General features: G+C 47.0%; 1 protein-coding gene across 23 annotated transcripts in view; it reads right to left on the bottom strand.

The window, feature by feature from the left end:
• Window positions 1–24,983, bottom strand: part of CaMKII (Calcium/calmodulin-dependent protein kinase II) — a 397,894-nt gene that overhangs the window by 142,504 nt on the left and 230,407 nt on the right. For all 23 annotated transcript variants that reach the window (XM_069315749.1, XM_069315751.1, XM_069315750.1 and 20 more), the window contains 5 exons: window positions 16,496–16,550; window positions 8,257–8,395; window positions 5,635–5,737; window positions 3,951–4,034; window positions 2,305–2,399 (listed from right to left, as the gene is read on the bottom strand). In XM_069315749.1, coding sequence (XP_069171850.1) covers window positions 2,305–2,399; window positions 3,951–4,034; window positions 5,635–5,737; window positions 8,257–8,395; window positions 16,496–16,550 — 476 coding nt within the window. The remainder of the gene's footprint in view (window positions 1–2,304; window positions 2,400–3,950; window positions 4,035–5,634; window positions 5,738–8,256; window positions 8,396–16,495; window positions 16,551–24,983) is intronic.

The raw sequence follows: 24,983 nt of genomic DNA, 5'->3' as shown, positions 1-24,983 counted from the left end.
TACAGCATGAGAGCTATATTCGTGGTATCTCATTTTCCCAGTACTTTTTAAATTTATATATACAAGAGTTCTTACATTCTTGTACAGCCACTAGCATGTGTTGTGTTTCGGGCAAGTCCTTAATACTATGTTCCCCTGAATATAATTCGGCCAAATCCTTTAACAACCAGGTACCCATTTTACTGCTGGATAAACAGAGGCTACAGTTAAGAATTGATGCCTAGTAAATCCTCCCCAGCCAGGATACGAACCCAGGACAAGGCGCTCGCTAAATGCCAGGCGAGGGGTCTTACCACTACACCACAGGGACTTGCAACATATTTGACTTGGGTACTGGGCCAGTACTTCCCCGTACTTGACTTGGATACTTGGGTACTGCACTTTAAAACTACTGATGGTTTTGGCCTCCACCACCTTCTTACTTGTTCCAACCATCTACCACTCTGTTTGCAAAACAAAACTTTATAATATTTTTTTAGCATCTTTGTTTCCTTAGCTTGAATCTGTGTCTTCTTGTTCTTGAAGTTGCTGACTTCAGGAATTCCACTTTGTCAATTTGGTCGATTCCTGTTAGTATTTTGTGAGTGGTGATCATATCACCTCTTTTTCTTATATATTCTAGTTTTGGCATGTTGAACGCCTCAAGTCTCTCCTCATAACTCAGTTTTTCAGTTCTGGAAGCCATTTTGTAGCATGCCTTTGCACCTTTTCCAGTTTATTTATGAGCTTCTTGAGATTTGGGCACCATACAACTGCTGTATATTCCAATTTCGGTCTCACAAAAGTCGTGACCAGTTTCTTTAGTATTTCACCATCCATGTTATTAAAAGCAAGTCTGAAGTTGGAAAGTGATGCATATTCTCTTCTCACAATGAATCATACAAGAGCTTAATCATCTCTCATATCAGGAACGGTTGAGGGCCACAGGGCTAACAACACTGCAGACTAGGCATGACAGGGTGGATCTCATCGAAACCTTTAAAATATGTACTTGGAGGATGTTGATCCGGACAATTTCTTGAAAAGGTCAGATGTAAAACGAACGAGGAGCAACGGGTTCAAGATCAACAAGCCACAATGTAGGACTGAAAACAGGAGATACTTTTTCACCCATAGGGTTGTAAACCCGTGGACCTGCCTACCCGCCAAAGCCCTAAATGCCAAAACTCTACTGGGTTTTAAAATACAGCTAGAAAAAATCATCAGGACAGATGGGGGGACCTTTGACAAGCTGCCGGCTTCTTGTCCTCGTCGAGGCTACTAATACTATAGTATTAGTGACCCCTCAGGTAAATTCAGGTAAATACACAGTACTATACTGTACTATACCCCCCTATACTGTGCATAGGGGTGTACCATCTCTAGTTGTTGACATAACTGGGAGACCCCAGTGTTTTTGGCCAGCTGTAACTATGGGGTTCAACCTAGCTTCTGAGTGAATTGTTTGCAGTTGTTTGGCTGTTTCAGTGCTTTGCTTTCTGCGAACCTTGTCTGTATTCCTTCGAAATACAGCCTCAAAAATGAAGATATGTAGCACAGATGGGGAGTCTTAGACTATACTGTATATATATTTATTTTCCAGTCAAATCAGTGCCGAGCTGGATAAGGCTCCCGATAAAGCAGCACAGTGACCCACCATTGTGCAATCTACCATTGTGCTTACCAGTCAAGGTTATGGCCAATACCAATGGTGCTTATCCTAACCATACAACATAAAGCAGTTACGTGCTGGGACTGCATTTCTGTCCCTTGAAGCTGACCTGGTACTCAACATAGTGGGTTCCAACTTCTAATGAATCCTCCTAGCTAACTAAGGTGGTTGACACGTAATTAGTAAAAATTAACAGTCATGCTTGGTATGACTTATGGGAATAATTACAAAAATTACTAATATCCTAATTCATATCTTCATCCCACTACACTTACTATAGTCAACCCTTGGAATTTCACAAGCATAATATATTCTTCACCAAATATATTTCCCCCTAAATTAAAAAAAAATTAAGTGGTCAAAAAATTATAGCAAACTATTTTTATTTGATAAATATAGACAAATTATTAAATCAATTGTCAAAATGTAAGAATTTTCATATACAGTATTTTATTTTCAGTCAAAGAGTTCAAATAATATTTGTTTAAAATGACACATTGATTTACTGCTTTTGTAAATGATAAAATTTATTTAAATTATTAAAAAAATTTATTTATTCTTTATTTTTTAAAAAATTTATTTAAATTATTTGATTAAAATTTATTTAAATGATAAAATAAAAGTCCAGATACATAATAACTGTAGCAACTTACATCGTAAGCGCCTGCTTTGATCTGTGCGTAGAGCCTGTGTTGGTCTTCATCCCAGAATGGAGGATAACCCACTAGCAGTATATACAGGATCACACCTGGCCAAGTTCCAACACATTAATCACACATACACATACACTTGGCAATAAGTAGAGTTGTTCATTAAACTCTAAAAAAATCAAGTGATGAAAGAAATGAAATGCCATTTTCTGTTGGGTCCTCAGTAGCTCACAAAGGTTAGCTATCAATCCAACAAGCCTAAGCCCAAAACACCAATATTATTCTTGATGTAAAAGCTCCCAATATAATATTAAAAACAAATTTGCAAATGTTTGCAACTGATATAATTTATAGTTATACTGTAATGGTATCACTAAAATATTCAGTTTTAGTGTCTAAGATACTGATAATATAGTAACTCAGTATAGAGTAATTACCTGATTGTAGTTGCAGACGAAGAGCCATACTAATAATGTTCCGTCTTCTTTATAATTGATATCAAATTTAACTTAAAACTACCTTACCTTGAGGTTACCTTGAGGTGCTTCCGGGGCTTAGCGTCCCCGCGGCCCGGTCGTCGACCAGGCCTCCTGGTTGCCGGACTGATCAACCAAACTACTAACAGTAGTTGTCACAAAACAAATTTGTAGTTTTGGCACATGCATCAAAGCTATAGGAAATCTGAAGTCTTTTCATAACTCAACTGTCTCCAGGATACATTTTGTTACATGTCTTTAAAATTGTACTAATTTAACTACAGGTTTTTACAATATAAATATGGAAATTGCACCACTGCTGTGTATTCTAATTTCCGTTACACATAATACAAATTTGGTTCAAGCTTGCACAGCCCATGTATTTATATGTGATGTGGAGGCTGGCTGGCATTTTATAGGCCTCACACAGTTGCCACTGCAATATTGTACTTATACTAATTGCTAATAAAGATATCTTATTTACCACTGCAGTTATTTTATCATGGCAGAAGTTATCTTAAATTGCCAGTGAAGTAGTTAATGCAATTGTCACTTTCTGTACTTATCTGCATTGCTACTTCAGTAGTTATCTATCATCATAGCTATCTTAATGAAAACTGCAATAGTTTTCTGAATTACCACTAGAATAATTATGTTGGAAATCACTACATATGTTAGCTTAATTACCCCTGCATTAGTTAGGTAAATGATCACTGTATTATTGTAGGTAATTACCATTGCAATATCAGTAGTTAATGCACCAGTTATTGTAATTACCACTGTAGTAATTGTAATTATTACTGTAGTAATTACAGTAATTACTTCTGTAGTTATTGTAATTCATTACTATGGTAATTACAGTAATTACTTCTGTAGTACAGTAGTTATTGTAATTTCGACTGCAGTAGTAATTTGTACAGTAGTTTAGCAGTCAGTAGGTCTTACAGAACTGATGTTAGTGTCCACTAAGTGCAGTTGCCATAAAGTCTTCAGACCCGTAGCTTTTACTCCACAATTTATCTAAAGCCTACGCTGATTTAGTCTGTTACAGACTTCCCTATAGTCTGTAACAAATACAAATATCAAGATGAGAGTAGACTTAAATTGTAAATAACATTTTATCTGTAAGAGCATTATCAAATCTTTGCAGATTTAGCATTACACGAGACTCACCACACGCCCAAATGTCTACTGGCTTTCCATACGGCTCTTTCTTGAGAACTTCTGGTGATAAGTAACCCGGCGTGCCTGCAAATCCTGTGGAAGAAAATAGCAGCAACTTAAGGAGTATTTAGAGTAGCTTATAGAGTGCCAGTTACTAAAATATTTAAAAAGTTTATTTGGAGGTAATAAAGTAATAATAATAGCAATAATGATAACCAGATATGTGTCCAAAAACTATGTATCTTGGACACATATGTCCAAGAACACCTTAAATTAAAAAAAAAAAAAAAATTACACCCTAAACTTCAAAATCTCACATATAAACAGTACCACACATGTACAAAATGTTCCCAGCAATAGGGCAGCATTATATAGTGAAATATTGGTGACAGTCCACCAGAAAGTTAAGAGAATACAATAATCTACAATTTGTTTAGTACGCACACACACCACTCCAGCCAAAACAATTATTTATACTCCAATAATTATCATTCAAATTATACTCATTCATACTCTGTAAATTAATTAAAAAGTACCATTTATTTAATCAGTACTATAACTGTTGTAAATTTTAGATATTACAAAAAATTTTATTACAGTAAAAATACTGTGATTATTAAGTTGGATTCCAGATATGTGACGGAACACATTTCTGGAGCCCCTTACATGAAATCTCAATGCAGATAGTTTTGCAAATGATGAGAAGTCATAAATGTAGAAAATAGCTGTACATTTATTAATAAGTATCAATCAATCTTAATGAAAAAATAGGATGCATTCCATAAACAAGAATATTATTACTTAAAACATTTAAATGATGCATTTTCATCACTTGAGATGAAGGTTCTCATAATCCAGCCAATCATTTTCTTTGTGGATGCTATACTTGCTTCGTCATGCTCACCAAACATTCGGGTAATGTCAGGTAAATATTAGGTAATCTGACACTGTTATTCCTAGATTCTTTACATGTCTTAATAAATGATAAGTCTCTTAATAAACATTTTTTATTATTTATGAGTAATTTATAGGGATTAAAAGTTGTATTGGTGCAAGATCATTGTCATTGGTTCTGTCTAGATGTTTGGGGGGGGTAATTGTTACTTGTTGCAATCTCTTGTCAGAAAAGTGAATATCCATCATTCCGCTTTGTCTGTTACTCCTTTGGACTTTCATTTCATCGGCTCTTCACTACATGGTTACATTTACCAAATGCCTGTACATAGACTGTGTATACAACATCAGGGTATGGAGAGAGTTACCAGCTGCTATTGTCCATGGGGGAGGGGGGGGGGGAGTTACCAGGTACTATCATCCATGGGGGGTGGGGAGAGTTACCAGGTACTATCATCCATGGGGGGTGGGGAGAGTTACCAGGTACTATCATCCATGGGTGGGGAGAGTTACCAGGTACAGTACTATCATCCATGGTGGGGAGAGTTACCAGGTACAGTACTATCATCCATGGTGGGGAGAGTTATCGGGTACTATCATCCATGGATGGGGAGAGTTACCAGGTACTATCATCCATGGGTGGGGAGAGTTATCGGGTACTATCATCCATGGGTGGGGAGAGTTATCGGGTACTATCATCCATGGATGGGGAGAGTTATCGGGTACTATCATCCATGGGTGGGGAGAGTTACCAGGTACTATCATCCATGGGGTGGGGAGAGAGGTACCAGGTACTTACCAAACCAGGCCTGTTGGTCACCCTGCACCTCGATGGCCAGACCAAAGTCAGCCAGCTTGACCGCGGCGCCCTTGGCCTTGCTGGCCAGCAATAAGTTTTCTGGCTGCCGGGGGGAAGGTGCACATTAGTTTCATCAACAACAGCATTATTGACTCATATTTACTCATACTGAAATCACAGTAATATATGAACATAGAAACGTGAAGCTGTAGAAGGCGTAATGGTTCATGGAAGACAGCTTGTATTCATCCACATCTACTCCTCCATGTCTAAGCTATATTATTTCAACGTATTGCTGAAATAATCCAGCAACTAAACCTCTAGTATGTTACCTTTCAACATATTCAATAACTCCACAACACTATTTCCAAACCCCCTCTTTCTTAGTTGTTTTTCTGCATCTAACTTATCTAATTTGAATACATAATTTCGAGTTCTATTTGTGCTGATATATATCTGGTACCGTATTAATAATCCCTTTATTTGTTGCACTACTTGTAAATGTACAGTACTTGTATATGTACTTGTCATGATTACAACCTTTGTTGAGAGGTCTTTCTTGTCATGTTCCTATTTAGAAGGAACTAGTAAACAGGAAACTAGGTAGTGATGGACTAAACACGGTCGACGGTGGCTACCAGACACTCATATTCAACCCATCCTGAGGCAGCTCCATCACCCCGCACCCCAGTCCCCCAGGATGCTAACATTTTAGAGAGTGTACCAACTGTTTTAGAGACTTTCTTCGTTATGTGTTGTATGTAGTTACTGGAGTTGAGTCTCTTGTCTAAGTATAGGCCAAGGAACTTTCCATCATTTTTATTGCTGATGTTAACATTGTCTATCTGAAGCTGAATTCGATTTGATGATTTACTTCCAAATAAAATGTAGTCAGGCTTTTCTGTGTTTAGTGTGAGTTTGTTTGTTAACATCCACGAGTGGACTTTTTAAAATTCATCGTTAACACTATTATTTTGTGTGTGTGGGTTGGGGGTCTGAGTAGATGAGGGTAGTATCATCAGCAAGTAGTATAGGTTTAAGAAGCCAGAGCTTCTTAGAAGAGCCAGAGCTCAACCCCCGCAAACACAACTAGGTGAGAACAGTGGTACTTTCGACCAAATAGTTACTATAAGTGCTTTCATTTTAGGAGGATGGCTGGAAAAATTATATAACGATACACTAAACTGACTAACTCTATGGACAATACATTCAAAGTTTCAGATATGACTTCAAGAAAATAGTATGGTTGGGAGGTCAGATGCCAATATTCCTTAAAGTATGGTACTGGAACCTACCCCAACAGGCCTATGGCACTCCCCTACCTTACATGTTTCATAAGTGAAAGTTGGGTGAAACCAGTCCCGGGCATCTGGTCTCGAACCCTGAACAGAAGGCATATATTCTCTCGTAGATATAGAATATATATAATATAATGATATACACAGTGTAGATGATAGAAGAACTTATGTATATTGGTTAGAACATGTTTATAGAGCTTGTCATTACTAATTATTCAAGTACAGTTATCAAATACCCTGTACTGAAAAAGTTCTGAGTTAACGTATAGTAGCCATATGTAGGCTCAGGGGGGGGGCCACCGACCAGAGGCCCCCAGACTAGTAAGGTAATGAGGAGAAAGCAATAATCACGTATAACTATATAGCGGTGGGAATGAGGACAAGGAGCTGGGGTATGAAGATGGAGTCTCAGGACGGGTTGCAATATTAAGAATCTTTGCTTTTCTGCCGTTTCTGCCCAAAACGTTATGTGTGTTAGCGGCTTTGCATGAATGTAAAAATACCAATCCTAAGTAATCTCACCAACCCTTTGTATCCAAATGCATCCCAACACCTCAAACCAATTCTATTTGCTGACGACACAACCTTCATTTACTCCAGTCCTGACCCCCTTGCTCTAAATGTCACAGTGAATACTGAGCTAAATAAAATCCATCTTTGGCTAACTGCCAACAAACTCACCCTCAACATTGACAAAACTTTCTATATTCTGTTTGGCAATAAATCCTCAAATTAAATAGATCTCAGGATAAACAATACCCAAATTTGTAACAAAATAGATGGCAAATTCCTTGGCGTTCTCATTGACCACAAGCTGAATTTCCAGGGACACATTCTAAATATATCAAAAAAAAGTTTCAAAAACTGTTGGCATTCTTTCTAAGATCAGATATTATGTACCCCGCCCTGCCCTGGTGACGCTCTATTACTCCCTCATCTATCCATATCTCAGCTATGGTATTTGTGCTTGGGGCTCTACTACCCAAAATCATTTACGTCCTCTAATTACTCAACACAAAGCTGCTATTAGGACAATATCCAACTCTGGCCCCAGACATTACTCGGTACCCCTACTCAAATCTCTGAATATGTTAGATATTAAGTCCCTGCACATCATATATATATATATATATATATATATATATATATATATATATATATATATATATATATATATATATATATATATATATATATATATATATATATATATATATATATTAAATAAGGGTGAGTGATGGAGTGTACATGTGGGTATGTGGACGTGTACATGGCGTGTACAGGACGTGCAGACGTGTACATGTACAGGGCGTGAAGAACTTACCTTGAGGTCTCTGTGGACAATATTATTATGGTGACAATGGTTAACACTCTCTAATATTTGTTGAATACAATGTGAAGCGTCCGCCTCGCTGTAGAACTCTCTCGCCACGATGTCTTCAAACAGCTCCCCTCCCGTCACTCTGTGGGGGGACAACTGTGGTCAGTGTGGGGGGACAACTGTGGTCAGTGTGGGGGGACAACTGTGGTCAGTGTGGGGGGACAACTGTGGTCAGTGTGGGGGGACAACTGTGGTCAGTGTGGGGGGACAACTGTGGTCAGTGTGGGGGGACAACTGTGGTCAGTGTGGGGGGACAACTGTGGTCAGTGTTGGGGGACAACTGTGGTCAGTGTGGGGGGACAACTGTGGTCAGTGTGGGGGTACAACTGTGGTCAGTGTGGGGGGGGGGAGGGGGACGGATTAAAGACCTGGGAATAATCACATTGGAAGACATAATAAGAATATAATCCAGTAAGTGTTACACCTGCCAACAATGACAGGCTGGATGACGAACACGTTTGGAAGTAACTGGATGACGAACACCTTTGGAAGTAACACCACTGATGTCGCACCAATGATGGATCTTTAAGACACTAGAGCTCTCAAGGGGGGAATATTGTCACACAGTAAGAGCCACATTCACGGCTAGAGAACCTGCAAAGATATTTTACTGCCGAATCCACCCAATAAATCATCTAACTTATTGATAACGTTCAAAATTTCACAAGCTGCGAATAATTCACACATGGAAAACATTAGAGGGCGTGGTTCCAAATTTCCACACACAAAATAACTCCACATGAGTCCAGGAGGCATGGCAGGAAGTGCACAAGAGCCCCGATGAAACGTAGAGGTGCAACACGTACGCTGAGAGACAAGTCTATCAACATTAAGGACCCTAAGACTTGTCAACACCTTTCCTCTAAACATCAAAGACATAGCTATGCGACCTCCACAGTGTTCAAGAGAGAAAACACCTTCAAATGATACCAGATGAACGGGGCTGCGATTGATAGGTCAGACAGCAAGCATCTACCTACCAGGTGGACCAGACCACCAACCAGGAGCCATCTTATGACCCCAAGGTGTACCTCTTGTGACTGGATACACTCTCACATAACTATATTGAATAATAGAGGGGTAGAAATAGCCTAAGCTACTCTATCCCTTTGAGATGTATTTCTTTCTTGTCTCAATAAACATACTTGAACTTGAATTGAATAATTGTACATGCCATCATTTACTTATATATCTAGTATTGTAATCACTATAGTGTTATACACTTGCAGGTGTATATGTGTATTATGCTTATATTTAATATTTCAATGTATTGTTTTATTGTTTTGAATTACTTGCTAGAATGACGCGTGAGCTGGTCCGTGTGTGTGTAATTACCTAAGTGTAGCTACCTAAGTGTAGTTACAGGATGAGAGCTACGCTCGTGGTGTCCCGTCTTCCCAGCACTCTTTGTCATATAACGCTTTGAAACTACTGACGGTCTTGGCCTCCACCACCTTCTCACCTAACTTGTTCCAACCGTCTACCACTCTGTTTGCGAAAGTGAATTTTCTTATATTTCTTCGGCATCTGTGTTTAGCTAGTTTAAATCTATGACCTCTTGTTCTTAACGTTCCAGGTCTCAGGAAATCTTCCCTATCGATTTTATCAATTCCTGTTACTATTTTGTATGGAGTGATCATATCACCTCTTTTTCTTCTATCTTCTAGTTTTTGCGTATTTAATGCCTCTAACCTCTCCTCGTTGCTCTTGCCCTTCAGTTCTGGGAGCCACTTAGTAGCACGTCTTTGCACCTTTTTCAGTTTGTTGATGTGCTTCTTAAGATATGGGCACCACACAACCGCTGCATATTCTAGCTTTGGCCTAACAAAAGTCGTGAAAAATTTTTTTAGTATATTGCCATCCATGTATTTAAAAACAATTCTGAAGTTAGAAAGCGTGGCATAGGCTCCTCGCACAATATTCTTTATGTGGTCCTCAGGTGATAGTTTTCTATCTAGAACCACCCCAAGATGTGTGTGTGTGTGTGTGTGTGTGTGTGTATGTGTATGTGTGTGTGTCTGTACTCACCTAGTTGTCCTTGCGGGGGTTGAGCTTGGCTCTTTCGGCCCGCCTCTCAACTGTTTACTAACTACTTCCCCCCCCCCCCCCCCACACACACACCCCAGGAAGCACCCCGTGACAGCTGACTAACTCCCAGGTACCTATTTACTGCTAGGTAACAGGGGCATTCAGGGTGAAAGAAACTTTGCCCATTTGTTTCTGCCTGGTGCGGGAATCGAACCCGCGCCACAGAATTACGAGTCCTGCACGCTATCCACCAGGCTACCAGGCCCCTCCAGGCTACACACACAGTGATGTGTGTCAGTGTGTGTGTGTGTACTCACCTATTTGTGTTTGCGGGGGTTGAGCTCTGGCTCTTTGGTCCCGCCTCTCAACTGTCAATCAACTGGTGTACAGGTTCCTGAGCCTACTGGGCTCTATCATATCTACATTTAAAACTGTGTATGGAGTCAGCCTCCACCACATCACTGCCTAATGCATTCCATCCGTTAACTACTCTGACACTGAAAAAGTTCCTTCTAACGTCTCTGTGGCTTATGTGGGTACTCAGTTTCCACCTGTGTCCCCTTGTTCGCGTCCCACCAGTGTTGAATAGTTTATCCTTGTTTACCCGGTCGATTCCCCTGAGGATTTTGTAGGTTGTGATCATGTCTCCCCTTACTCTTCTGTCTTCCAGTGTCGTAAGGTGCATTTCCCGCAGCCTTTCCTCGTAACTCATGCCTCTTAGTTCTGGGACTAGTCTAGTGGCATACCTTTGGACTCTTTCCAGCTTCGTCTTGTGCTTGACAAGATACGGGCTCCATGCTGGGGCCGCATACTCCAGGATCGGTCTTACATATGTGGTGTACAAGATTTTGAATGATTCCTTACACAGGTTCCTGAACGCTGTTCTGATGTTAGCCAGCCTCGCATATGCCGCAGACGTTATTCTTTTTATGTGGGCTTCAGGAGACAGGTTTGGTGTGATATCAACTCCTAGATCTTTCTCTGTTTCATTAAGTACTTCATCTCCTATTCTGTATACTGTGTCTGGTCTCCTGTTTCCACTGCCTAGTTTCATTACTTTGCATTTACTCGGGTTGAACTTCAACAGCCATTTGTTGGACCATTCACTCAGTCTGTCTAGGTCATCTTGTAGCCTCCTACTATCATCCTCAGTTTCAATCCTCCTCATAATTTTTGCATCATCGGCAAACATTGAGAGAAACAATTCTATACCCTCTGGGAGATCATTTACATATATCAGAAACAGTATAGGTCCAAGGACTGACCCCAGCGGAACTCCACTCCTAACGTCTCGCCAATCTGAGACCTCACCCCTCACACTGACTCGTTGTCTCCTGTTGTTCCCTTATCCAATGGAGTACCTTCCCTTTCATTCCAGCCTGCATCTCCAGCTTTTTCACTAGCCTCTTGTGTGGCACTGTATCAAAGGCTTTCTGACAATCCAAAAATATGCAGTCTGCCCACCCTTCTCTTTCTTGCCTTATTTTTGTTGCCTGGTCGTAGAATTCAAGTAACCCTGTGAGGCAGGACCTGCCATCCCTGGACCCATGTTGATGCTGTGTTACAAAGTTCTTTCGCTCCAGATGCTCCACTAGCTTTCTTTGCACAATCTTCTCCATCAGCTTGCATGGTATGCAGGTTAGGGACACCGGCCTGTAATTCAGTGCCTCCTGTCTATCCCCTTTCTTGTATATCGGGACTACGTTAGCTGCTTTCCAAATTTCTGGCAGTTCCCCTGTTGCCAGTGATTTGTTATACACTATGGAGAGTGGTAGACACAGTTCTTCTGCTCCTTCCTTTAGTATCCAAGGGGAGATTACATCTGGGCCTATAGCCTTTGTCACATCCAACTCTAGTAAACACTTCCTTACTTCCCCGCTGGTAATCTCAAACTCTTCCAGTGGTTCCTGGTTAGCTATTCCCTTTCTTATCTCTGGAATTTCTCCTTGCTCTAAGGAGAAGACCTGGAATTTCTTATTCAGTTCCTCACACACTTCCTTGTCGTTTGTAGTGAATCCTTCTGCCCCTATCCTTAATTTCATAACCTGTTCCTTTACTGTTGTTTTTCTCCTGATGTGGCTATGCAGCAATTTAGGCTGAGTCTTTGCCTTGCTTGCGATGTCATTTTCGTATTGTCTTTCTGCCTCTCTTCTCATCCTGACATATTCATTCCTGGCATTCTGGTATCTTTCTCTGCTCTCCAGTGTCCTGTTATTCTTATAGTTTCTCCATGCCCTTTTACTTTGCTGCTTAGCTAACCTACATCTCTGATTAAACCATGGGTTTCTCATCTTCATTTCACTGTTTTCCTTTTGGACTGGGACAAACTTGTTTGCTACGTCCTTGCACTTCTGCGTGATGTAGTCCATCATATCTTGGGCCGTCTTTCCCCTGAACTCTGTTTCCCATGCTATTTCTGTTAGGAATTTTCTTATCACCTCATAGTTTCCCTTTCGGTATGCTAACCTTTTGGTTAGTGTGTGTGTGTGTGTGTGTGTACTCACCTAGTTGTCCTTGCGCGGGTTGAGCTCTGTTTCTTTGGTCCCGCCTCTCAACTGTCAATCAACTGGTGTACAGGTTCATGAGCCTACTGGGCTCTATCATATCTATACTTGAAACTGTGTATGGAGTCAGCCTCCACCACATCACTGCCTAATGCATTCCACCTATTAACTACTCGGACACTGAAAAAAATCTTTCTAATGTCTCTGTGGCTCATTTGGGTACTTAGTTTCCACCTGTGTCCCCTTGTTCATGTTCCACCCGTGCTGAAGAGTTTGTCCTTGTCCACCCTGTCAATTTCCCTGAGAATTTTGTAGGTGGTTATCATGTCTCCCCTTACTCTTCTGTTTTCCAGGGTGTTACGGTATCGACACCGTCGCTGGAGTATGGAGTGGCGATTTCAGTACAATCTATGGGTTTGCACTCCAGCTCCCTGGTATTGTGTGCTACGTGGACAACGCCATCTGTTGGTGGTGGCGTGGTATCAGTGAAAGGCTCCAGTTTCTTGCCTCAGCTAGAAGAGGAGGGTCGATGAGGAGGACCTCTGGTGGGTGGCGTACGAGATCAACGCCATCTAGGTTGTGGCTACACTTTACAATGTCAATTCCCCGATGGATTGGTGTTATCCTAAGGGCACCCAGTGTACTGTTCATCTAATTAATGACGTTTTATGTTCACAGAGGTGACGTAAGCAGGCGATTACACCGAGAAAGGCAGTTCACCTTGGGCAGTCCAAGAACTCTTGACTTGGTCCTGTGAGAGGGCAAAGTGGCCGCCGTCGGTTATAGCAGTGTTGGATGGGCCGACATACCCGGGATTGGCCAGGAAGAGTTACGCGACGACAGTGGTGCGTCTGTTGAGAAGTGTTGCTAGCGAGCTGCTAGAGACTTCTGCCAGGGGTGCTAGCTACCCCCTGTATGTGATTATTTGAGGACCCCTGTTAGCGTATTGCTGAAACCCTCTGCCAGTGTGTATCTGGAGAGTGAAGGTGGGGTATTGGCACATCGTGAAGATACGCTGTGTGTGTGGACTGGCCCGTGTTGAAGGTGAACTCGCCGGTGTTTGCCATTAAGTGTGGACGACGTGTACCTGGAAAGTGGATTGACCGGGAATGATGAACACTCATTGTATTGTGTCCTGCGTGAAAGAGACACTTGGTAAATACATGTAGTAATACTTTAATATAATATATATAGTGGTGAAGGTGTTAATATATTGGTGAAGGTGGAATATTGTATTGTTTACCCCCCCCCCCCTTTTCTTCATTGCACTACTACTTGCCACAGCCAGTTCTTTGAGAACTTGCCTCCGTCTTGGGGTTGGATATAGAAGAGGAGATTGTAACAGCAAGAATCCAGTTACTGGGCCCCAAATGGCCGTAACACAGGGACGTGAGGTTCAGCTCCTGCAGCCTTTCCTCGTAGCTCATACCTCTCAGTTCCGGGACAAGTCTGGTGGCATACTGCTGAATCTTCTCTAGCTTTGTCTTGTTTAAGTAGGTATGGACTCCAGGCTGGAGCTGCATATTCCTAGACTGGTCTGTCTTAAGTGGTATACAGGGTGTGTGTTCGTGCGTGCTGGAGTGTCCTATATTATCTGGAATATACCTGGAGAGGGTTTCTAGAGTTCCCGGGGCCAGGCTCGCCAACGGGTAAATATAGAGCCAAATTATTTATAAATAAGTTTAATACATGAGCCGCGTGCCGACGGAGCGTGAGCGGCAGTGTTGGTGGCAGTGTTGGTGGCAGTGTTGGTGGCAGTGTTGGCGGCAGTGTTGGCGGCAGTGTTGGTGGCAGTGTTGGTGGCAGTGTTGGAGCAAGACGGAGGGAGATTCCAGCAAGTGCGGTAATATAATGGTAGCAGTAAAACAGTGATGTTACAGCAGTGTGTTACTGATGACGTCACTCTTGTACACGTACACCTAAGGAGTTACAAGTAAAACTAAGTAAACCTCACGTCACTGAAAGAACAGGGAAGACATTGATTGATAAAGCCACCCAAGAGATGGCACGCGCATGAACAGCCCGTGAGGGAAGACATGATTACCACATACAAAATACTCGGGGAATTGACGGAACAGACAAGGATAAAAGATTCGGTATGGGCAGTACACGAACAAGAGGACACAGAAGGAAACGCCAAAATGAGTCTAAAAGACATAATACACCATGTATAACACTGACACACTACACCTCACAATGTTAGACATAATACACCATGTATAACACACACGCTACACCTCACAATGTTAGACATAATACACCATGTATAACACACACGCTACACCTCACAATGTTAGACATAATACACTATGTATAACACACACGCTACACCTCACAATGTTAGACATAATACACTATGTATAACACACACGCTACACCTCACAATGTTAGACATAATACACTATGTATAACACTGACACACTACACCTCACAATGTTAGACATAATACACCATGTATAACACTGACACACTACACCTCACAATGTTAGACATAATACACCATGTATAACACTGACACACTACACCTCACAATGTTAGACATAATACACCATGTATAACACTGACACACTACACCTCACAATGTTAGACATAATACACCATGTATAACACTGACACACTACACCTCACAATGTTAGACATAATACACCATGTATAACACACACGCTACACCTCACAATGTTAGACATAATACACCATGTATAACACACACGCTACACCTCACAATGTTAGACATAATACACTATGTATAACACACACGCTACACCTCACAATGTTAGACATAATACACTATGTATAACACACACGCTACACCTCACAATGTTAGACATAATACACCATGTATAACACACACGCTACACCTCACAATGTTAGACATAATACACTATGTATAACACACACGCTACACCTCACAATGTTAGACATAATACACCATGTATAACACACACGCTACACCTCACAATGTTAGACATAATACACTATGTGTAACACACACGCTACACCTCACAATGTTAGACATAATACACCATGTATAACACACACGCTACACCTCACAATGTTAGACATAATACACTATGTATAACACACACGCTACACCTCACAATGTTAGACATAATACACTATGTATAACACACACGCTACACCTCACAATGTTAGACATAATACACTATGTATAACACACACACTACACCTCACAATGTTAGACATAATACACCATGTATAACACTGACACACTACACCTCACAATGTTAGACATAATACACCATGTATAACACTGACACACTACACCTCACAATGTTAGACATAATACACTATGTATAACACACACGCTACACCTCACAATGTTAGACATAATACACCATGTATAACACACACGCTACACCTCACAATGTTAGACATAATACACCATGTATAACACACACGCTACACCTCACAATGTGCAGTAATGGTAAATAATAACAGTTCACAATGGACGATAACAAAACACGCGCCTGTGAGGAAGCGTGTGATAGACAAGCCACACATTATATTAGAGAACTGGTGGATGAAGAGCTGGGGCCCAGAGCTAAAGCTCGATTCTTCAGACACAATCTGAAAGAGAGAGGGGGAGGCAGAGGCGGTAAAGAACTGAACAGCGGAGACGTGATACTCACAGATCAAAGACCAGATAGTGGAAGGACTCCTCCTGTATGCTGTCGTGTAGGCGGACTGTAAGGAAGAACGTAGACATTAGTGCCGTAGTCTCACACTCTCACTCTCTCACACTCTCACTCTCTCACACTCTCACTCTCTCACTCTCTCACTCTCTCACTCTCTCTCTCTCTCTTGGGGAAACTACATCCCACATCCCCCCCCCCTTCCTCCTCCGTGGTGCCGCCCTCTCTCCCTGTGAGAATGTGTATGTGCTTGCCCGTCCATCACCGTGGAGGGGTGGTAGTGGTGTTGGTAACTTGTGGTAGTGGTGGTGGTGGTGGTGGTGACTGGTGGTGGTGGTGGTGGTGGTGGTGACTGGTGGTGGTGGTGGTGGTGGTGGTGACTGGTGGTGGTGGTGGTGGTGGTGGTGGTGGTGACTGGTGGTGGTGGTGGACAAGCACACCACCAATGGTGACTCGCCAGAGGAGCCAACTTGACTGTTCCGTGTACTCTGTGGTTCCTTCCGGCTTGCTGCGTCTTGAAGCGAATCCACAGGATCCCAGAGTAATTTAATTCAACTACCACGCATCAAGGAGCAAATGCTCTTTCTCCTGTGGATTAACTTTATAATCCAGAGAGGTTTTCCGCACCAGAAATGTGTAGTGGTGCACCACACACTAGAACACAGTCCCACGGCAACCTTGCAACCCCTTCCGCACTATCCCTCACCATGTAGGGAGGTGCCTGATACTGGCAGAGGGTCCCTCACCATGTAGGGAGGTGCCTGATACTGGCAGAGGGTCCCTCACCATGTAGGGAGGGGCCTGATACTGGCAGAGGCGTCTCTCACCATGTAGGGAGGTGCCTGATACTGGCAGAGGCGTCCCTCACCATGTAGGGAGGTGCCTGATACTGGCAGAGGGTCCCTCACCATGTAGGGAGGTGCCTGATACTGGCAGAGGGTCCCTCACCATGTAGGGAGGTGCCTGATACTGGCAGAGGGTCCCTCACCATGTAGGGAGGTGCCTGATACTGGCAGAGGGTCCCTCACCATGTAGGGAGGGGCCTGATACTGGCAGAGGGTTCCTCACCATGTAGGGAGGTGCCTGATACTGGCAGAGGGTCCCTCACCATGTAGGGAGGTGCCTGATACTGGCAGAGGGTCCCTCACCATGTAGGGAGGTGCCTGATACTGGCAGAGGGTCCCTCACCATGTAGGGAGGGGCCTGATACTGGCAGAGGCGTCTCTCACCATGTAGGGAGGTGCCTGATACTGGCAGAGGCGTCCCTCACCATGTAGGGAGGTGCCTGATACTGGCAGAGGGTCCCTCACCATGTAGGGAGGTGCCTGATACTGGCAGAGGGTCCCTCACCATGTAGGGAGGTGCCTGATACTGGCAGAGGGTCCCTCACCATGTAGGGAGGTGCCTGATACTGGCAGAGGGTCCCTCACCATGTAGGGAGGGGCCTGATACTGGCAGAGGCGTCTCTCACCATGTAGGGAGGTGCCTGATACTGGCAGAGGCGTCCCTCACCATGTAGGGAGGTGCCTGATACTGGCAGAGGGTCCCTCACCATGTAGGGAGGTGCCTGATACTGGCAGAGGGTCCCTCACCATGTAGGGAGGTGCCTGATACTGGCAGAGGGTCCCTCACCATGTAGGGAGGTGCCTGATACTGGCAGAGGGTCCCTCACCATGTAGGGAGGGGCCTGATACTGGCAGAGGGTTCCTCACCATGTAGGGAGGTGCCTGATACTGGCAGAGGGTCCCTCACCATGTAGGGAGGTGCCTGATACTGGCAGAGGGTCCCTCACCATGTAGGGAGGTGCCTGATACTGGCAGAGGGTCCCTCACCATGTAGGGAGGTGCCTGATACTGGCAGAGGCGTCCCTCACCATGTGGGGAGGTGTCTGATATTGGCAAAGGCGTCCCTCACCATGTAGGGAGGTGCCTGATACTGGCAGAGGCGTCCCTCACCATGTAGGGAGGTGCCTGATACTGGCAGAGGGTCCCTCACCATGTAGGGAGGTGCCTGATACTGGCAGAGGTGCCTGATACTGGCAGAGGGTCCCTCACCATGTGGGGAGGTGCCTGATACTGGCAGAGGTGCCTGATACTGGCAGAGGGTCCCTCACCATGTGGGGAGGTGCCTGATACTGGCAGAGGTGCCTGATACTGGCAGAGGGTCCCTCACCATGTAGGGAGGTGCCTGATACTGGCAGAGGGTCACTCACCATGTAGGGAGGTGCCTGATACTGGCAGAGGCGTCCCTCGCCATGTAGGGAGGTGCCTGATACTGGCAGAGGGTCACTCACCATGTAGGGAGGTGCCTGATACTGGCAGAGGCGTCCCTCGCCATGTAGGGAGGTGCCTGATACTGGCAGAGGCGTCCCTCACCATGTAGGGAGGGGCCTGATACTGGCAGAGGCGTCCCTCACCATGTGGGGAGGTGCCTGATACTGGCAGAGGGTCCCTCACCATGTAGGGAGGGGCCTGATACTGGCAGAGGCGTACCTCACCATGAAGGGAGGTGCCTGATACTGGCAGAGGCGTCCCTCACCATGTAGGGAGGTGCCTGATACTGGCAGAGGGTCCCTCACCATGAAGGGAGGTGCCTGATACTGGCAGAGGCGTCCCTCACCATGTAGGGAGGTGCCTGATACTGGCAGAAGGTCCCTCACCATGTAGGGAGGTGCCTGATACTGGCAGAGGTGCCTGATACTGGCAGAGGCGTCCCTCACCATGAAGGGAGGTGCCTGATACTGGCAGAGGCGTCCCTCACCATGAAGGGAGGTGCCTGATACTGGCAGAGGCGTCCCTCACCATGTAGGGAGGTGCCTGATACTGGCAGAGGGTCCCTCACCATGTAGGGAGGGGCCTGATACTGGCAGAGGCGTCCCTCACCATGTGGGGAGGTGCCTGATACTGGCAGAGGGTCCCTCACCATGTAGGGAGGTGCCTGATACTGGCAGAGGCGTCCCTCACCATGTAGGGAGGGGCCTGATACTGGCAGAGGGTCCCTCACCATGTAGGGAGGTGCCTGATACTGGCAGAGGGTCCCTCACCATGTAGGGAGGTGCCTGATACTGGCAGAGGCGTCCCTCCCCATGTAGGGAGGTGCTTGATACTGGCAGAGGGTCCCTCACCATGTAGGGAGGTGCCTGATACTGGCAGAGGTGCCTGATACTGGCAGAGGTGCCTGATACTGGCAGAGGGTCCCTCACCATGTAGGGAGGGGCCTGATATTGGCAGAGGGTCCCTCACCATGTAGGGAGGTGCCTGATACTGGCAGAGGGTCCCTCACCATGTAGGGAGGTGCCTGATACTGGCAGAGGGTCCCTCACCATGTAGGGAGGTGCCTGATACTGGCAGAGGCGTCCCTCACCATGTAGGGAGGTGCCTGATACTGGCAGAGGGTCCCTCACCATGTAGGGAGGTGCCTGATACTGGCAGAGGTGCCTGATACTGACAGAGGGTCCCTCACCATGTAGGAAGGTGCCTAATACTGGCAAAGGTGCCTGATACTGGCGGAGGTGCCTGATACTGGCAGAGGGTCCCTCACATGTAGGGAGGGGCCTGATACTGGCAGAGGGTCCCTCACCATGTAGGGAGGTGCCTGATACTGGCAGAGGTGCCTGATACTGGCAGAGGTGCCTGATACTGGCAGAGGTGCCTGATACTGGCAGAGGTGCCTGATACTGGCAGAGGGTCCCTCACCATGTAGGGAGGTGCCTGATACTGGCAGAGGGTCCCTCACCATGTAGGGAGGGGCCTGATACTGGCAGAGGCGTCCCTCACCATGTAGGGAGGTGCCTGATACTGGCAGAGGCGTCCCTCACCATGTAGGGAGGTGCCTGATACTGGCAGAGGGTCCCTCACCATGTAGGGAGGTGCCTGATACTGGCAGAGGCGTCCCTCACCATGTGGGGAGGTGCCTGATACTGGCAGAGGTGCCTGATACTGGCAGAGGGTCCCTCACCATGTAGGGAGGTGCCTGATACTGGCAGAGGTGCCTGATACTGGCAGAGGGTCCCTCACCATGTAGGGAGGTGCCTGATACTGGCAGAGGTGCCTGATACTGGCAGAGGGTCCCTCACCATGTAGGGAGGGGCCTGATACTGGCAGAGGGTCCCTCACCATGTAGGGAGGTGCCTGATACTGGCAGAGGTGCCTGATACTGGCAGAGGGTCCCTCACCATGTAGGGAGGTGCCTGATACTGGCAGACGTGCCTGATACTGGCAGAGGGTCCCTCACCATGTAGGGAGGTGCCTGATACTGGCAGAGGGTCCCTCACCATGTAGGAAGGTGCCTAATACTGGCAAAGGTGCCTGATACTGGCGGAGGTGCCTGATACTGGCAGAGGGTCCCTCACATGTAGGGAGGGGCCTGATACTGGCAGAGGCGTCCCTCACCATGTAGGGAGGTGCCTGATACTGGCAGAGGTGCCTGATACTGGCAAAGGTGCCTGATACTGGCAGAGGTGCCTGATACTGGCAGAGGATCCCTCACCATGTAGGGAGGTGCCTGATACTGGCAGAGGGTCCCTCACCATGTAGGGAGGGGCCTGATACTGGCAGAGGCGTCCCTCACCATGTAGGGAGGTGCCTGATACTGGCAGAGGGTCCCTCACCATGTAGGGAGGTGCCTGATACTGGCAGAGGCGTCCCTCACCATGTAGGGAGGTGCCTGATACTGGCAGAGGGTCCTTCACCATGTAGGGAGGTGCCTGATACTGGCAGAGGCGTCCCTCACCATGCAGGGAGGTGCCTGATACTGGCAGAGGGTCCCTCACCATGTAGGGAGGTGCCTGATACTGGCAGAGGTGCCTGATACTGGCAGAGGCGTCCCTCACCATGTAGGGAGGGGCCTGATACTGGCAGAGGGTCCCTCACCATGTAGGGAGGTGCCTGATACTGGCAGAGGTGCCTGATACTGGCAGAGGCGTCCCTCACCATGTAGGGAGGTGCCTGATACTGGCAGAGGCGTCCCTCACCATGTAGGGAGGTGCCTGATACTGGCAGAGGCGTCCCTCACCATGTAGGGAGGGGCCTGATACTGGCAGAGGCGTCCCTCACCATGTGGGGAGGGGCCTGATACTGGCAGAGGCGTCCCTCACCATGTAGGGAGGTGCCTGATACTGGCAGAGGCGTCCCTCACCATTTAGGGAGGTCCCTGATACTGGCAGAGGTGCCTGATACTGGCAGAGGGTCCCTCACCATGTGGGGAGGTGCCTGATACTGGCAGAGGCGTCACTCCCCATGTATGGAGGTGCCTGATACTGGCAGAGGGTCCCTCACCATGTAGGGAGGTGCCTGATACTGGCAGAGGTGCCTGATACTGGCAGAGGGTCCCTCCCCATGTAGGGAGGTGCCTGATACTGGCAGAGGGTCCTTCACCATGTAGGGAGGTGCCTGATACTGGCAGAGGTGCCTGATACTGGCAGAGGTGCCTGATACTGGCAGAGGGTCCCTCACCATGTAGGGAGGGGCCTGATACTGGCAGAGGGTCCCTCACCATGTAGGGAGGTGCCTGATATTGGCAGAGGCGTCCCTCCCCATGTAGGGAGGTGCCTGATACTGGCAGAGGGTCCCTCACCATGTAGGGAGGTGCCTGATACTGGCAGAGGCGTCCCTCACCATGTAGGGAGGTGCCTGATACTGGCAGAGGCGTCCCTCACTATGTAGGGAGGGGCCTGATACTGGCAGAGGCGTCCCTCACCATGTGGGGAGGGGCCTGATACTGGCAGAGGCGTCCCTCACATGTAGGGAGGGGCCTGATACTGGCAGAGGCGTCCCTCACCATGTAGGGAGGTGCCTGATACTGGCAGAGGGTCCCTCACCATGTAGGGAGGTGCCTGATACTGGCAGAGGGTCCCTCACCATGTAGGGAGGTGCCTGATACTGGCAGAGGGTCCCTCACCATGTAGGGAGGTGCCTGATACTGGCAGAGGCGTCCCTCACCATGTAGGGAGGTGCCTGATACTGGCAGAGGGTCCCTCACCATGTAGGGAGGTGCCTGATACTGGCAGAGGCGTCCCTCACCATGTAGGGAGGTGCCTTTTACTGGCAGAGGGTCCCTCACCATGTAGGGAGGTGCCTGATACTGGCAGAGGTACCTGATACTGGCAGAGGCGTCCCTCACCATGTAGGGAAGGGCCTGATACTGGCAGAGGCGTCCCTCACCATGTAGGGAGGTGCCTGATACTGGCAGAGGCGTCCCTCACCATGTAGGGAGGGGCCTGATACTGGCAGAGGCGTCCCTCACCATGTAGGGAGGTGCCTGATACTGGCAGAGGGTCCCTCACCATGTAGGGAGGTGCCTGATACTGGCAGAGGCGTCCCTCACCATGTAGGGAGGTGCCTGATACTGGCAGAGGGTCCCTCACCATGTAGGGAGGTGCCTGATACTGGCAGAGGGTCCCTCACCATGTAGGGAGGTGCCTGATACTGGCAGAGGCGTCCCTCACCATGTAGGGAGGTGCCTGATACTGGCAGAGGGTCCCTCACCATGTGGGGAGGGGCCTGATACTGGCAGAGGGTCCCTCACCATGTAGGGAGGGGCCTGATACTGGCAGAGGCGTCCCTCACCATGTGGGGAGGGGCCTGATACTGGCAGAGGCGTCCCTCACCATGTGGGGAGGTGCCTGATACTGGCAGAGGCGTCACTCCCCATGTAGGGAGGTGCCTGATACTGGCAGAGGGTCCCTCACCATGTAGGGAGGTGCCTGATACTGGCAGAGGCGTCCCTCACCATGTAGGGATGTGCCTGATACTGGCAGAGGGTCCCTCACCATGTAGGGAGGTGCCTGATACTGGCAGAGGCGTCACTCCCCATGTAGGGAGGTGCCTGATACTGGCAGAGGGTCACTCACCATGTAGGGAGGTGCCTGATACTGGCAGAGGCGTCACTCCCCATGTAGGGAGGTGCCTGATACTGGCAGAGGGTCCCTCACCATGTAGGGAGGTGCCTGATACTGGCAGAGGGTCACTCACCATGTAGGGAGGTGCCTGATACTGGCAGAGGCGTCACTCCCCATGTAGGGAGGTGCCTGATACTGGCAGAGGGTCCCTCACCATGTAGGGAGGGGCCTGATACTGGCAGAGGGTCACTCACCATGTAGGGAGGTGCCTGATACTGGCAGAGGCGTCACTCCCCATGTAGGGAGGTGCCTGATACTGGCAGAGGGTCCCTCACCATGTAGGGAGGGGCCTGATACTGGCAGAGGCGTCCCTCACCATGTAGGGAGGTGCCTGATACTGGCAGAGGCGTCCCTCACCATGTAGGGAGGTGCCTGATACTGGCAGAGGCGTCCCTCACCATGTAGGTGGGTGCCTGATACTGGCAGAGGGTCCCTCACCATGTAGGGAAGAAAGATAGTTTATCCAACCTTTCATTTCTCCTCTTATTTTGGTAACTTTGTCAAAGAACTGGATTAAGGTTGTGAGGCATGACTTTACCTCTGTAATTGTATTCTTGCCATACAAAGTTGATCTTCTCCAGGCCCCCAATATTCACAGCCTCATTACCGTCCCCGGCAGTGTGCACTGAATACTTGCAGCGACTCTTCTATAGTTTAGTGCCTCCTGTCTGTCACCTTTATTTAGTGTAACTTGTTTAACATTTTATGGGATGACGGAGTAACTTTACAACCAACTTCAGTAGACCGCTGAAGGAGATAATATTACGTCTGATCCTACTGCTCTTGTCTCAGCCTCCGGGATTGTGTTGTTTACATCATGTAGAATGACTAAAGTCTTCCTTTAATCTTGGTCTCCACAGTGGCTCTTGTGTAAACACCCCCGGAACTCTGAGTTCCTTAAACGCCTGATCGTTCTCTCTAAGACTTTCCAGTTCCCTCCTCAACCTGCTCGTGTGATCTCTTGCTTTTGTTTGTCCTTTACATTGTCTTACAACAGTTCTGGTTAGTACTTTTGCCATGATGTCGTTTTCATAATACCTTCAGCGTCCCTTCTGACTCGGAGGAGGGAAGCTCAAGGTCAACTTATTTCAGGCGCTCTTCAGTGCCTCTATTGGCCTCTATTGCACCGTGTTGCCCTTCTCTTCCCTACACGGACTCTTGGACCAGCAGTTTACTCTGCTCGTCAACCTCCTTGTTGAGCGGCACGAACTGCTCCGTGGCTTTCCTCACTTTGCCCAGCCAGACCCCGGTCTCCCAGCCAGACCCCGGTCTCCCAGCCAGACCCCGGTCTCCTAGCCAGACCCCGGTCTCCCAGCCAGACCCCGGTCTCCTAGCCAGACCCCGGTCTCCCAGCCAGACCCCGGTCTCCCAGCTAGACCCCGGTCTCCCAGCCAGAATCTTGAGCCGGTCAGCTATCCCCCCGCCCCCGCCCCCCCAGCAGCAGTATTCCCTCGTATTGTCCCTTGTGAAGACACAAGGGAAAGAGGAGGGGATACACAGAGCCTATTTTAATCTCGAGAATTTGCAACATGAAATACCAGTAGGAGCCAGTGACCATAGGAGCCAGTGACCATTGCCTTTTAATAC

The sequence above is a fragment of the Procambarus clarkii genome, chromosome 82, assembly GCF_040958095.1.
Source record: "Procambarus clarkii isolate CNS0578487 chromosome 82, FALCON_Pclarkii_2.0, whole genome shotgun sequence".
Taxonomy (NCBI): domain Eukaryota; kingdom Metazoa; phylum Arthropoda; class Malacostraca; order Decapoda; family Cambaridae; genus Procambarus; species Procambarus clarkii.
This window is presented reverse-complemented; position numbering and strand designations above follow the sequence as displayed.